The sequence below is a fragment of the Salvia hispanica genome, chromosome 1 (genome assembly GCF_029641045.1).
Source record: "Salvia hispanica isolate PSC_SH4W2 chromosome 1, Shi_PSC_v1, whole genome shotgun sequence".
In the NCBI taxonomy this organism is placed as follows: Eukaryota; Viridiplantae; Streptophyta; class Magnoliopsida; order Lamiales; family Lamiaceae; genus Salvia; species Salvia hispanica.
This window is the reverse complement of record NC_142692.1, coordinates 32,706,249-32,721,099: the sequence shown is the minus strand read 5'-3', so window position 1 is coordinate 32,721,099 and position 14,851 is coordinate 32,706,249. Positions and strand designations below refer to the sequence as shown.

Below are 14,851 nucleotides of genomic sequence, written 5' to 3'. Positions count from 1 at the left end.
TTGTTTAGGACTTATATAAAAAAAATGCCATACGTAAATGGTCAAAAAGTTTTTTTTTTTTTAAAAAAACATTCATTTACACCAAAATCATAATGAATTCATGGTACATGTAGTTTATTCTGAAGTAAGATTCTACATCAGATATGTTGCCATTTTGAAGCATGAAAAAACATACGCTGCAGATATTGTACTCTTATATATGACCTCACGAGACAGCCGACCCAAGAGGTCTATAATTTGAGTTTGCTGAAATCGACTTTCGGTAAGGCATATGAATAAGCTTCGTAGTTGATTTGCTGGCCCAACGAACTCAACTTCGTCAGAGTGGTGATGAGGTCCACCTGATAAATAACCACTTGATCAGCTCTCTAAATTGAGAGAGTTGTAGTTGTGATGATCAAAGTGATTATGTTATTAGCTATATAAAAAATGAGACTATAGTGACCTCATAATCTGTTTGTGATACTGTTTCACGGCTACGCTGGTATTTCTGGACCCACGGCTGTACTTGTGGATCGGCTGCAAGTAGGGCCTCAGTAGCAAGTTGGTCAGGACCAAAGAATGCTGACATCACAGCCACCTGCAACACGAGACAATAAGATTTGATGTTTAGATGGATGGAACAAGCTAGAAATTCGATAGAGGTTACATAGTTGCAGCATATGATCTTGTAATTCACCTGGCGAGGGCCAAAGCCGAGAGCAATGAATTTATTCTTTATTTCCTCAACAGAGGCTTTCTCCCATTGAGGAACCCTTCCTTCTGGATCTGCTTCTTCAGCATCTGATCTCCCAAACTGCTTATCAAACAGTCCCCACTGCATAAAATACAAAAAAAGGTTATTGCATTTTACAAATCATTATATTCCCATATATTAACTCCATGCTTATAAATATATAACTACATGCCCGAAGTTATTGTATCACTACATTATCAACTAGATATCTAGACTTGGGTTGTAATAATCAACTGAATTGTTAAGTATTAGTATTTGTTTTGAGATAACAGAAACCAGAGGAAATTCTTTCAATTGCTAATTCCATTGGATTTCTTGTTGAGGAGGAGTACAATCATCATTGAAAATTGAATGGTGAAGCGTGGCCAACACTGAACCAACCTGCCCACTCGAACCATATGCACTATACAGTAATGATCCTTTTTCTACATTCCCGCCACATTTCCGAATGGCTGAAGCAAGAAAGGTGGATTTAACTGCACTTTGAGCTGCATTGAGAGACAGGTGGATAATCTCACATTCGCTATTTCAGTCATAGGAAACACAGCAAACGAGCAAAAACACCATTTAAGGTGATATGAGTCCTTTATAATAACTTAATTGCAGTCATATTTCTTTAAGTGGACTGCCCTATTCAGTTTTACTGTTCTAGTTCAAGAGATGTAATAACGCAGAATGTTTCCGTATCTCGTGTTTCAGTTATTGAAGCATAATCGTAATTAATTCATGACTTAACCTCCTAATTGGATGAGATCTGCATATGATATAGGTCCTCCTTTGGAGTCCAAGTCTATTTCCTTCTTTGCCTCCTCCAACAAGCTTAAAGCTGCAGCAAGATTTTTATTTTCTGGTCTGCTAATCTCTGAGCTTCAGAAAGAAAGGAAAAACATAAAAATAGACAAAGAAACGTCAAGGTGAGTTTAAGCTCCATGCTCATGATTAGTACAAAACTTGATCAACAACAAATTGATGCCAAGTGTTTCAGATTGTCTTTAAAAAAGAGTTTTCTTCCAAGTTGCAAAGTGCATTTGTCATTTTGAGGTCTTCGATAATCTTATGAACTACAGTTGTGCAATGCAGTGCCTCATACTCTTACAGTCTGCTTTCATGTGTAATGCCAAAGGTATATAAGTTTACCTAAGCCGTATTGATCCATTGGGGCCGCCAGTTTTTGTTGCCTGTAAACTAAAGTTTTTCATTTTCCAAATATTTAACAGAGTTAATATGCAACATGCAAGATATAACAGACCTTATCATAAGTCACAGCATCATTGAGTGCCAAAGTTAAGACAGAGGGGACGAGATCTTGGTTTCCCTGCATGGAAATTGACATATATAACTAAGAAATGTTCAAATAAGATGCTAAGATAGCCATATTATCTTCATATTGCTACAAAAAGGAAAATTCTGCTGCTGCATTATCGCTTACCTTCAGTGCCCTATAAAGAACATCCTTGATTTTTGCTGAAAAATAGCAAGCGGATAACTAAGACGCATGAATAAGAAGAATTTTTCCAATTTTTTCCTATAAATCTTCTTACACTGGAATTCTGAACGTTGTCTGCGTTGTATCAAGTCTGCAGCATTTGCCACTTCAATTAATGAGCTGGATCTTGCTATCATGTCCTGGGAAGAGTCAACTGACAAATTCATGATCATATCAATCCTACAAACATGTACTATCACATCGAAAGAGGAGCAAAACTACTTTTCATTTGGTGCACTTGAAGTACTTGCTTCATGGATGAATTCACAAGTATCGTGACCATACTTTTACATTAATTTTCCCACTGATACGAAAATCTTCGAAATAAACTACCACTTGGACAGAGTATGTCATCATGTTTCTCAATTTTTGTGAGCTAAACTTACAGTACATACAAACTTTTTAAGAGAGTGTTTACTATTTCCCTTTCAACTGGATATGAATGAATTGTACTATCTCAAACTACAGAAATAATCCTCAATAGCAAATGCTATCTGATTCCAGCTACCACTACCTAATGCACATGTAATTTTTCACAACGAATTAATAGATAGAATAATGTATTAACAACAGAGAGAGCAATTGCAGAAATAATCAGAAAATATTGTGCAGCATTATGAGATTGAAGAGCGAAAAGACTGACGATGCCAACGGTTGCAGCACCGATGCAATGCAAAAGGCGCCGCCGCGAAAAGCGATCCTCGTGGCCACAATCACCTTCTAATTTGCAATTCACGGTGGCCTGACATTGACGAATTGTGATGAGATTGAGATCGTATATGACATGTTACAGCAAGTGATTGAATCGAATCGTGGACTTGTCTTACAGAGTGGATGTATCTGGCAGTGGGCATGGGTGCTGAGGTGGACGGCGATGGAGCCAACGACACCAGTGAAGGAACGGTAGAAATGAAGGAGACCATTCCCATCGCTCTCTCTCTCTCTCTCTCTCTCTCTCTCTAGAGTGTGAGTTAGTGTGAGTTAGTGTGTGTGTGTAGAAGAGAGGAGAGAGGAGGTGCTGTGTTTGCAATGCAATGCATAGTTTGTGTGGCAATCTTCATATTGCGTTATCCTTTCTCTATCCACCCTGGATTTCTCTTTTCCTATCTTTCGCGGGATATGTTGCTCGTTTTGTTCAACTACATAACTCGATGGGTCACGTCAAATTTAAATTAGGAAAATATCCAACTTGAGGAAAATTCACTATAAGCCGTAACTAATAGTACCAAATTTCGACCAATATTTTGTAATTTTAAAAATAGAGAAGAAATATGTTAACTTAACTATCAACGAAATATTCTATTTGATTTATCACAATTTTAAATTTTTTTATTTCAATTTTAAATATGTATGCTGTATTGTTTATGCTTCCATAAAAATATAATTTTTCATAAGTCCTACAAAAGTAATACAAATATTTCCGCATTTCCTTTTCCGTATGCTATTTTATCACATATCGTTGCAAACTTGCAATGTGCAATAATATTAATGACAGACTCTATATAATGACAGTGTTGTCACAATTTATTTCTAATCTATATAACAATATTCTGAGATGTTTTACCCTCTTACATAACCACACTAGAAGACTAAAAGTAGATAATTTTTTACTTAGCAATATAATGCAACAAGATTTGTTATTAATTCATGTCCAAAAAATTGTCAATATTTTTGGTGAGGAATGGACTATATAATTAAAAGAAAATGAATATTGTTTATACATTAAACAAAAAAAAGAAAAAAGAAAAAAGAAAGATACGCGCAACAGCAAATCTGGGTTTGATGACTGTTTTTTGATCCTCGTCGCAGCAGCTCAAATCAGTCGTTGCTTGCCAATTCTTCTACATTCATTGCCAGATTTCAATCCCTAGCTCGATCCCGCTTCTCGCCTCTAATTCATCGACTTCACTTCACAGGTCCGCACAGTTCCCCGTCATTTGCGATTCATTTTCACTTTGATTTTGGTGTAAAATGTGTGAATCGGTAGTTGACCTCGGTGATTTCGCAGAGATTTTGGTGGCCATACAAAATGCAGCGTCAGCCGGCGACAGTAGAGGAACAGTTGATAATAAAAGCAATTACAGAACAATGCCCCTGGGAGAGCCTGCCGAAGCGCCTTCAATCCACCTTGAATTCCAAGGAAGAATGGCATCGCAGGTTCGATTTTCTTATTTCCCCCTCGTTGGGTGGTAATTTTCTTTGGGCGACAATTTTGCTGGTGCAGTCAAGTTATGTTGACCAGTGTAGATTTTGTGTGTATCAGTTAAAAACTAGAAATCTGTTGATGCTGTTCGGCCAACTCATATCCGCATTCCACCTGTTTCCTGCTTGAATTTTTTGTTCCATGTGCAGTTTTCTGTGTTCTATCCGATTTAGAACTGGCCGACAAGTTCATACTTTGTTATTTAGTTTTTGGCATGATTCTGAAATACAGTACAACATATTGAACTTGTGCAAAAGAGGCCTGGCTTTCATCTGCTATGCACTCTGAATCAAAGGCTGTTTAATTTCACTTGCTGGTTGGATGTACTTTTAGATTGCTATTAATTTTAGATCTCATTTCACAAATTCTAAAGATGCTTCTGCTGGAAAACGGAAATAAGATTATAAAAAACCTCTTTTGATTCTTGAGTATTATTGTTTCAGAACCCTTCGACTTATATTTATAGTTCTAAACTAGAAATAAATAAACAATAAACAAGAATAACTTCTAAATATCACATATTCATAATGAACAGCTTCTTCTTTTATTATACCTAATGATCTTGATCTCATCTTTCTGTATGATGGAAGTTTCACTCCCTTTTTTCTTTAATCTTATAGAATGTGAGACATAGATATGTGTACACCTTTAGGGAGGTTAGTAGAACAGTAGTTGCGCGTTAGAATGTTCAGGAGTGTTCTGTTCTTCTGATTTCTTGTGCCTAGATTGAGATTTGAGATTCAGAAAGGCAAGATTACTTTGATATAGCTCAGTGATATTCGAATCAGTGATAATCTAGTGTCAAAAGAATAATGTAATTGATGCATGACATCTATATTAACTTATTGCTTTTGCTTATACTGTAGTATTGTGAACCTCCTTCTGTATAGAGTTTGCTGGAAAGTTATCATATATCATTTGGTCCATCTTGTCATGCAGGATAGTTGATCACTGTATCAAGAAAAGACTTCTCTGGAACACTTGTTTTGCTCGCAAAGTGAGCAAAGAAGGTGAATACTATGAGGAAATGATGCGTTATCTACGGCGGAACCTAGCGGTGTGTTTCATGAAAAACCTGTGTCTCCATTTATTCATTGTGCTATAGTTTTTAGATTTCATGGGTCAATTAGTTACCATAACAAATTTTCAGTTTGAATGTGCTTGATGCTGAAAAATGTAAGCTCTTGGCTGAAAATGTTATGTTGTCGAGCGATGAAGCCACTGAATTGTGAACATAAATGAAGTAAGGAGGGTAATCAAACAGTACAACTTAGTATGTGCAAGTAACAAGATATATGCTACAGCCTATAGGTATCCTCAGAAGGGGGAATGTCATTCTCAAGTGAAACAAAACTTGGATTTTGGAAGAGAGAAAGATTGTTTTATAAACTCAGGCCGTCTCATGTTTATTTTACTGTAGTCCAGGACAAAAGTTTTGATGCCTCCTGTTAATTACTTGATGAGATCTTTGTGCAACTGCGGGGCTAGGATATGAAACAAATATAATTTCCTATTATTGAATCTAATAGGTTTTCGTTCCTCTAGTCTTACTTAAAGGACGTGTGGTGTCCCATCTGTTTTAAATGTAACACTTATTCTCACTACACATTCATCACCTTTTCATTTCATTACCTTAGTATATCATTTTGATCTGTTTGGAATTTCCCACTCCTGTACTTATTTTTTATATATTGTTAACTCTGTTTTCCTAACTCTTATTCTCTTCCTGTAAAGTACTAAAGAAAATTAAACTTACTAGTAACTTGGTGACTGTTTTTGCAGCTGTTTCCCTACCATCTTGCAGAATACATTTGCCGTGTTATGAGGGTTTCTCCTTTCAAATATTACTGTGACATCTTATTTGAAGTGATGAAAAATGGTACAAACAATTTCCTTGATGTACTATTTGCTCTTCTTCTTTGCTTGAATAACACTTGCTAGTTTGACACACTCGTTGCTTGAAATTACATATATAGCAGCAGATTAGCTAGGTCTCCACTTTTAGCACCTAAAGCCTGAAGGAGTCAGTTTGCCCTCTTATACTCTTGATTCACTAATTCTTTGACCCTGCAATCTTCAGTTTGTTTCTATGGAAGATGTTAATACTAGTGATATCTGATTTCCTTATCAGTGCAGAATGGATGCAAGAACTTCCTTCTCATTGCTCATGTATCCACTAATAGAAACTCACTGATACACCAATTACACTTTGCATATTTATTTATAGTACTTCATATATGTATATATACATTGCACATTGCAAATGCTTCATTGGTAATGATACAGAGCAATTTTAACAGCGTCATAGTAATGATTTCAATAGAGTTAATGGAAGCTTCAGTTAAAGCCAACTCAAGAGAGCAAAGAGGTGAAACCTGTTTGAACACAGGGAAGCAAGCCTGAGATACTGCAGGCAGTATTGTGGACTTTCAGATGCAAAATCTGTTTGAATACTAGTGGGAAGAAACATAAGCAACATAGTAAATTCTGGACTAGTCTTATAATTTCTAAAGGATGGTTGATAAAATTGAATAAGATTGTCTGTTACGATTTATATACATTAATCAAAATTGATGTCCTTTAAAGAATGTAGGGGCCATAATCTACTCAAACTTCACTTCTATCACTCTAAATCAGCAGTTTCGCTTTTGTGGTATTTATAACTTATCTACAAATGTTTGCAGAACAACCCTATGACAGCATCCCCAATTTTAGCGCAGCAGATGCCTTGCGGATCACAGGGATCGGAAGAAATGAATTCATTGACATCATGAACAAGTGTAGATCTAAGGTATTTAGTGACAGCATATCCTGTCTGTGTATCATGTTAACTATCACAATGCTTTCAAATACAGTTCATGAGTATTCTTATTGTTTCATTGTCATGAAACTTATTTGAAATAGATAGCACCATGATTGGATCCATTAAGCAAGTAAGACATTTAGACAGTATCTGTAATTTTATTTTTTGAAACCATTAGTTAAGTAATTTTTTCTTTTTTTCAATTTCGTAATGTACTGAAAATTAATTTTCTTTGTGTTTCACTCTTCGTATAAAAGTGGTCCTTGCCAAAATCCCACAATGTTTAAGTGAATTATGTTCATGATTCTGAAGGGTTATTGATGGAACTGGTATGCCAAGCGCTACCACCCTCATAGTCCATAATACCCATCCTTGGCACTTTTATAACTTCCACTTGAAGCAATACTTGATGTTCTTATTACCATATAACATGATTATCTGCCCATCTAACTAGAGTTTAATTTTGTTGGAGCCTTTCAGAAAATTATGTGGAAGCTAAACAAGTCAATAGCAAAAGAACTCTTGCCCACAGAACCTGTGGACTTTGTGATTGAGCCATGGTGGGGAGTTTCTCTTGTCAACTTTACTTTGGAAGAATTCAAGGTTAACTGCCTTATAATTAAATTGACTCCCAAATGCATATTTCCAGAGGTAAAAGTCCAACTGACACTAACTCTTTGCCCACCTCTTGTATAGAAACTATCAGAAGAAGAAACGGCAACAATTGATAAAATCTGCAAGGAGGAAGCCAATTCTTTTATCCTTTTTGACCCTGAAATTATTAAGGGTCTATATCGCCGTGGGCTCGTGTACTTTGATGTTCCTGTTTATCCTGATGACCGTTTCAAAGGTACTATTTTCAGTATCTAGTTGGTAATTTTTAGATGAAATGAAATTTGAATATTCCTCTCACAGAAATTATGAAGAGTTATGGAGAAAAAGAATGTGTAGTTGTCCACTACCATTTTAGTACTGACATAAAACTTTTGATTTGATCTCTCTATTCTCTAATCTTTCACACTTAGCTGTTTCTTTCAAATGAAATGAATGCATAAAAAATTTTCATTAATTTCATCAACATTGTTTGGTGAAAGTATATATACAAAAAAATTGAGAACTGATTTTGGATTTATATGTCCAAACATGTACTGACCCTTAAAAGAAAAGTATTTGCTTAATGTTTACATGGTAATCTTTAGTTTCAGCAGTATGCTACTGATGATTTGCTAGTTCTCTGTCACATTAAAAAGACTACATAGTAGCACTTATGGTGGCATCATGTTGAACCTTGAGAAAAATGAGATGGGCAAGATAATAAAAAGTTACTCCCTCCGTTCCATGTTAATAGAGGCGTTTCATTTTCTGCACTTGCCTTGGAAAAATAATACTCCCTCCGTCCCACTTCATGTGAGGCAAAACTTTTTGGTTATAGGTTTTTAGGAGTGAAAAAAAGTAGAGAGAAAAAGTAGGAGAGAGGATGAAGTAAGAGAGAGATAGAGTGTTACCTTTTGTCATAAAGTGAAATGTCTCACTTATAGTGGGACGGCCTAAAAAAGGAATACGCCTCACTTATAATGGGATGGAGGTAGTAATAAATAGTTAGAGTGGAGAAAAAGTAAAGTAAGATAGAGAATAATGTAGAGAAGACTACATTATTCTCCACCTTTAACTATTTATTACTCCCTCTGTCCCATTGAAGATGACCCACTCGCCTTTTTGATTTGTCCCAACCAAGATGACCCATTACTAAAAATGGAAACACCTTTATCTCTACTTTATTCTCTCCACTTAACACACATAATAAAGCTGCATAAAATCCCGTGCCACCCAAGGAAGGGGTCATCTTCCTTGGGACGGAGGGAGTATTATTTTTTCCAAAACGAGTGCAGAAAATAAAATGCCTCTATTAACATGGAACGGAGGGAGTACTTGTTTGTATCACAATTGTCCTGTTCTGCTGATCCAAACTTATTTTGAGGAAATGCCTTCAATTTCTTAAACTGTTTGGACGACCTTATATCCTTGAAACCTATCACACACCAAAACTTTCAACGTTTCACTTGAGAAGGATTATCTTATAAAGTAGCAGTAAGGCATCGTAGAGTAACATAAGGACATTAGAAGGTAAGTAGTTGTAGACCTCTCATTGAACTAGGTGATTGTAGTTGGTACAACTGACAGAATTGCTGTCAAACTCAGCTTGTGAAATATTGGAGAGTTTTTGTTTCTGTTATATTGAGAAAGAAAGTAAATAGATGACATCAACAAGCCAGCAGAAATTCTATATAAAACAAGGGTGATCAATTTGCAAAATAGTGTTTGTGATTCTGTGCTTATATGTAAAACATACAAACTTAGAGATTTAATTATTTTTTTTCTTCTTATTTATGTTTCTTACAGTTTCAAGGCTTGAAGGATTTGTTTCAAACAGGGAGCAGTCATATGAAGATCCAATTGAAGAGTAAGACTTATCGATCGTTTATGCTTTTTTTGGATTGAAGCTTTCAAGTGTAAATGATTTCACATATAAATAATGCGGGTGGCGTAAGCAGGTTGCTATATGCTGTGTTTGTGGTGTCAAGCGAGAATTCAACTGTTGCTGAATTGGCATTGACTCTGCAAGCTGATATCACTCAGCTACAGGGTGCTGCATCTTTTGCTTGTCGATTGGGATGGGCAGTGAAACTTATTGATCCCGCCTCCATTCTTCAGGACACTTATTTGCCTGGATCTCCTAGAAGTATTCTCAGTGATGAAGAAGGTGGTTCTCATGGTAATATGGGCTCTGAAAATTTACTTGGTGATGGCAGCGGTCCTCAATCAGGAGATGTATTGTGGACAGAAAATTCTAGACCTGCTGCTGACTGTTCTCGTGTAGCTTTTGTTGTCGATGCTAATATAACATCATATCTTATGATGGGATCTGTTTCTCCAGGTCTATCTCTATTTCTAACCATTCTCCAAATACTTAAGTTTTTCATTGAATCTGCCATGTTGGTGTCACATTTTACTAAACAGAGAAATTTTTATCATAATGTAACTTTATATAGAATCTTGAATATGTGTGATTCAAAACAACATTATTCTTGTGATCACAGTTGAGGGTAGGGCTCTCTGTTGGGGTTTTACACTTCTTGGGAGAGTCCAAGATGGATTAGGTCCTTGTACTTGATCTTGATGAGCTTTCTCAAGTTTTACAATTAAAATTTCTTACCATTCGTCTCATGTTTTGGGCGATCAAGTATCCAATAGCTGAGACTATTTGTGGCAATGGCTGAAAAAGAAAAGATAGACAAGGAAAAAATAGAGACAATAAACACATTGGGGGAAATTTCTATGTTGTGTACAGCTTTTAAGTGGATGAACATCAGAACAGAGCACATTTTATTCTCAGTGTATTGTTACCATAACAGGTTAGTTATCCTCGACATCAGCTAAGTTCCTTACACAATAAGTCCTATATATTTAAACTCTCTTGGTTGGTTAGGTTTCAGAGGCCATATCTTGAAATAGATTTCTTGCAAAGCTACATCTCATAGGCATAAGATAACATATTACAAGCATCATCCTTATTTTGCTGAACTCCCACAAAGAGGATAATTTTGGAATTAAATAGATGTGACTATGAATGTAGTTGTATTACTGTTGCTACCTTCCAAAATGCATGGTTGGTGGTTGATGGAGAACAGACTTGGCATATCATATTTATTTCTTTCAGGCTGCTGAACTAGCTACAATGACAGGACATGGACTTAACATTGTTCTCTCTTGTTCGTTGCTTCTTTCATTTCTCTTGCCTTTTGAGGGTTCTGTTTTGCATCTTGTACTGCACTTCTGACTTTATTATCGCTTTAATTTGTAGCTGACTTTACATTTCCATTTATTATAGGTCTGAAATCTCATGCCGTGACACTTTATGAAGCTGGAAAACTTAATCACACAAGCATTTCTGACCTTTGCAATGATCTTATGACTCTGGAGGGTGCTAAATTTGAAGGAGAGTTACAGGAGTTTGCTAATCATGCTTTCAGCCTCAGGTGTATTCTTGAATGCCTAACTTCAGGTGGGATTGTTACTGATGGAAGACAGAGAATGAACAAGGAGGACACCGCATCTTTGGCAACTGATGCTTGTCAGGGTGACAGCTCTCAAAATGACGGTGTGAATAAAACAGAGTTCAATAATTGTTCTGCTGAGCTTCTCACTGGAACTAGTAATGATGATAATTTATCCACTACGTTTTCTAAAGAGACCAGTTCTGATGCAGAGGAGTCTAATTTAAGTGTTAGTTCCAAGTTTGACGAAATTTCCAATTCTGGCGAAAGTTTTACTGCCAGAAAAGAGTTAAAGAAAAGAAGGAAATACCGAGTAGATATACTTCGTTGTGAAAGCTTGGCTTCTCTGGCCCCAGCTACATTGAATCGTCTATTTCATCGTGACTATGACATTATCATGTCCATGATTCCACTTCCTCATTCTTCTGTCTTGCCTGGATCAAAGGGCCCTATTCATTTCGGCCCTCCAACACATTCTTCTATGACACCCTGGATGAAGTTAGTGCTCTATACTGCTCTCTCCAGTGGACCTCTTTCCATTGTTCTGATGAAAGGGCAGAGTCTAAGATTACTTCCTGCACCATTAGCTGGTTGCGAGAAAGCCCTTATATGGTCATGGGATGGATCTACAGTTGGGGGTTTGGGTGGAAAATTCGAAGGGAATTTAGTGAAAGGACGCATACTGTTACACTGCTTGAATTCTCTGCTTAAATACTCTGCTGTGTTGGTTCAACCTTTAAGCAAGAATGATCTTGACGATCGTGGAAATGTTGTCACACTAGATGTTCCATTGCCCTTGAAAAACAGTGATGGTTCAATTGCTTGTATTGGAGAGGAGCTGGGGCTAAGTGGGGAGGAATGTTCAAAGTTGAACATATTGTTGCATGATATCTCAAAAAAGATAAATTTGTGGACAATAGGTTATATTCGCCTACTCAGGCTATTTAATGAGAGATACTCAGAAACATGTTCAGTTGATAAAGACAAGTATGAATGGGTTGTACTTGGTGCAGAGTTCGGTATCCCGCTTTTTAGCCCCAAATTATGCAACAGTATATGTAAGAGAGTGGTTTCTTCGCAGTTACTTCAAACAGATTTGCTGGGTGAGCATCGTGAAGCAATGCAGGACCTAAGAGGCAGGTTGCTTCATGTTTGTGCTGAGTACCATGCAACAGGCCCTACTGCAAGACTTCTTTACCAAAAAGAGCACATTAAGGGAAGGGAATCATCTCGACCATTAATGAACTATGCTAGTGGAAGATGGAACCCAGTTGCGGATCCTTCTTCTCCTATTTCAGGAGCCTTAAGTGAGAACCAAAGGCTAAAAATTGCTAGCAGGCAGCGTTCAGGGACTGAAGTTTTGAGTTTTGATGGCAACATTCTAAGGTGCGTCTTCGTTGGCTATGCCTGGCTAGTCAGGACTGATGCTTTTGTGATTTTTACAAGTATTCCTATATCAGGTCTAATCAAACTTTAATTGACATTTATTTTTCTTCTCTCTATCTTCTCTATTTGGTTTCTGATCATCTATAGTATTTTCAGAACTTGTAGAAAGGTCCCATGATAGACCTCATCACGTAGGACTTCTTAGCCTGTTTTAGTGATTATTCTGGTTTTGTGGCAAATAAATACTAGAGCTCAGCCATTATGTGAGCTTTGTAGTTAGTAAACTTGTGTTTGATCTTCTTGAGGTCTCTAGTTCTGATCTAACTCGATGGGTAGCCCTTGATTCAATCAGTGATCCAGTTAAAGCTAGCTAACACACTATTTTCTGTATTCTTTCTGATTTGTGAATTCTATTTCTAGGTATGACTCATCTGCCCACAGCATTAGCAATAATATCCTCATCGAACTTAGGCATGCTCTGATATCATATTATAATTGGGGATTCTCCAACTTTATGAAAAGAGTGGCTTTAACAAATCCTTTATACTAATTCAGTGTTTGGGTATGCAATAGGCCACCAAAGGATCCAAAATGGACTATATTCTAAATTCAGGGATAATCAACTTTTTTGTTTTCCTTTGAATTGATAGGTTATGTAGGCTTGTGAACAGGAAGACCTATTCATATGTTATTAATTCACTAATTCAAATTTCATTATATTGTAGATCATACTCCCTAAGCCCAATTTATGAGGCTGGCGTGAGGCCCTTAGAAGAACCCGTCACCATTGGCACTGGGAAAGGTGAATCAGAGGATGCTGATAGCAAAGAAGTAACTCTTCCGGGTGTGAACCTTCTATTTGATGGGACTGAGTTGCGTCCTTTTGAGATTGGTGCTTGCCTTCAAGCTCGTCAACCAGTTTCCTTAATAGCTGAGGCATCGGCAGCATCTTCATCTTTGGCAGTCAAACAAAAAGTTTAGAATTCAATTCCTCATACTTCAGTTCAGATCTCCTTGAGTTCCCACATCCTATAATCTGGGTGTGTATCACGGTTGTTGAGGTAAACACCAAATTCTCTTCTGTACAATGCAATTGTTGCTAGTCTTACTATCTTAGGGAATTCCACATCTCTCAGCAACTTTCGACATGTATTTATAGGTATTTCGTTTCTGATTTTCCTGCTCTTTTTTCCTGTCCAGCTTCTGCATTTCAGCCTGGTGGTGATGGCTGCGTACTTGTGGTTACCGGTGGGCGGTGGTTGTCCCTGCAGAGTACTCCTATTACATACATGAGAATATTCTTTTCATCGACAATATACATATATATGTGAGGCGTTTACCCATCTGATTATGATTCATTTGTTCTAGTGTGTAAAAATGTATCAAGTCTTTTGGCAAAAAAAATTTCTGTTTGTACAATTATGTTGCTTCAAGTCTTTGGAATGTGAAGTATTCATTGACAGGCAAGTAGACGATGCAATACAGTTTAGCTGTTAAGACGTTTCTTCTCCAATTAATGTGTCAATTAATGTGTTGGAATTTGATCTTGCAAATTTTTCGATTATAACTATATTTATTTCTTTAAAAAATTAGTTTGTTCTAGGCTCCATTTTATTTTTCACTGACGAAGAACAGTTAGTAGAAAATGAATCAAACAGTGACCTGTGACATTTTGCATAATCAGCCAAACTTACGGTCATAAAGAAAAAGACATGAAATTATATTATAACAAAAGATTTAAGTATAAATGTTAATATGAATACTATTGATAGAATGTGATATTTTGAGGAAATTCGATGGTTTGGACTTTGGATTAGTCTATTTGTTAACTAGCGCTGGCCCATTTAAGAAATCGTAATAACTTGAAATAAAAAGTCACTAAAATCCAATTTCGTCAATTTGAGATATTTTCATTGTATAATGTTATTGAGATTTTCTATGTATATAGGTAATGTGCAACCTATAGAGATTTGTGCAACTCTAACTATAGTATATGTTGGAATTTGATCAGTTCGATAATAGACTGTCTTATTTTAAATATCCATATGCTTCGAGATGAACTTTTTAATCACCTTAAATTTGGATATTTACAAACAAATAATATTTTTATATACAAATCATAATTATAATTATAATTGAAAGTTTGAAAATTAGAAACCCAAATACTCCCTTCGTGTCCCAT

General features: G+C 36.4%; 2 protein-coding genes across 3 annotated transcripts; one reads left to right on the top strand and one right to left on the bottom strand.

The window, feature by feature from the left end:
• Positions 1-90: 90 nt before the first annotated feature.
• On the bottom strand, positions 91-3,338 carry TL29 (ascorbate peroxidase 4). Its single transcript, XM_048120815.2, has 12 exons — positions 3,196-3,338; positions 3,050-3,160; positions 2,866-2,964; positions 2,278-2,362; positions 2,166-2,200; positions 1,986-2,051; positions 1,874-1,914; positions 1,473-1,603; positions 1,118-1,224; positions 680-817; positions 446-580; positions 91-341 (listed from the first exon to the last, which is right to left on the bottom strand). Exons 2-12 carry the CDS (start codon positions 3,149-3,151, stop codon positions 231-233), a joined length of 1,050 nt encoding a protein of 349 aa, XP_047976772.1. The 5' UTR covers positions 3,152-3,160; positions 3,196-3,338; the 3' UTR covers positions 91-230.
• Positions 3,339-3,943: 605 nt separating this feature from the next.
• LOC125222697 (uncharacterized) lies at positions 3,944-14,182 on the top strand. 2 transcript variants are annotated; one of them, XM_048125454.2, is made up of 12 exons: positions 3,944-4,138; positions 4,231-4,379; positions 5,365-5,482; positions 6,208-6,304; positions 7,110-7,216; positions 7,709-7,831; positions 7,925-8,078; positions 9,629-9,689; positions 9,781-10,163; positions 11,118-12,669; positions 13,395-13,730; positions 13,870-14,182. In XM_048125454.2, the coding sequence occupies exons 2-11, from the start codon at positions 4,252-4,254 to the stop codon at positions 13,648-13,650; spliced, it is 2,979 nt and encodes a 992-aa protein (XP_047981411.1). In that variant the 5' UTR covers positions 3,944-4,138; positions 4,231-4,251; the 3' UTR covers positions 13,651-13,730; positions 13,870-14,182. The 2 variants fall into 2 exon arrangements, with proteins under 2 accessions (XP_047981411.1, XP_047981412.1); XM_048125455.1 differs by lacking the exons at positions 3,944-4,138; positions 4,231-4,379; positions 5,365-5,482; positions 6,208-6,304 and having other exon boundaries at positions 7,701-7,831.
• Positions 14,183-14,851: the final 669 nt, after the last annotated feature.

Coding starts and splice junctions, on each gene's coding strand:
- TL29 (XM_048120815.2), bottom strand. CDS start 3,151: ATGGGAATGGTCTCCTTCATTTCTACCGTTCCTTCACTGGTGTCGTTG. Junction 2,965..3,049: donor CTGCCAGATACATCCACTCT/GTAAGACAAGTC, acceptor CGTCAATGTCAG/GCCACCGTGAATTGCAAATT. Junction 1,604..1,873: donor AATGGATCAATACGGCTTAG/GTAAACTTATAT, acceptor TTCTTTCTGAAG/CTCAGAGATTAGCAGACCAG.
- LOC125222697 (XM_048125454.2), top strand. CDS start 4,252: ATGCAGCGTCAGCCGGCGACAGTAGAGGAACAGTTGATAATAAAAGCA. Junction 4,380..5,364: donor AAGGAAGAATGGCATCGCAG/GTTCGATTTTCT, acceptor CTTGTCATGCAG/GATAGTTGATCACTGTATCA. Junction 10,164..11,117: donor GATGGGATCTGTTTCTCCAG/GTCTATCTCTAT, acceptor CATTTATTATAG/GTCTGAAATCTCATGCCGTG.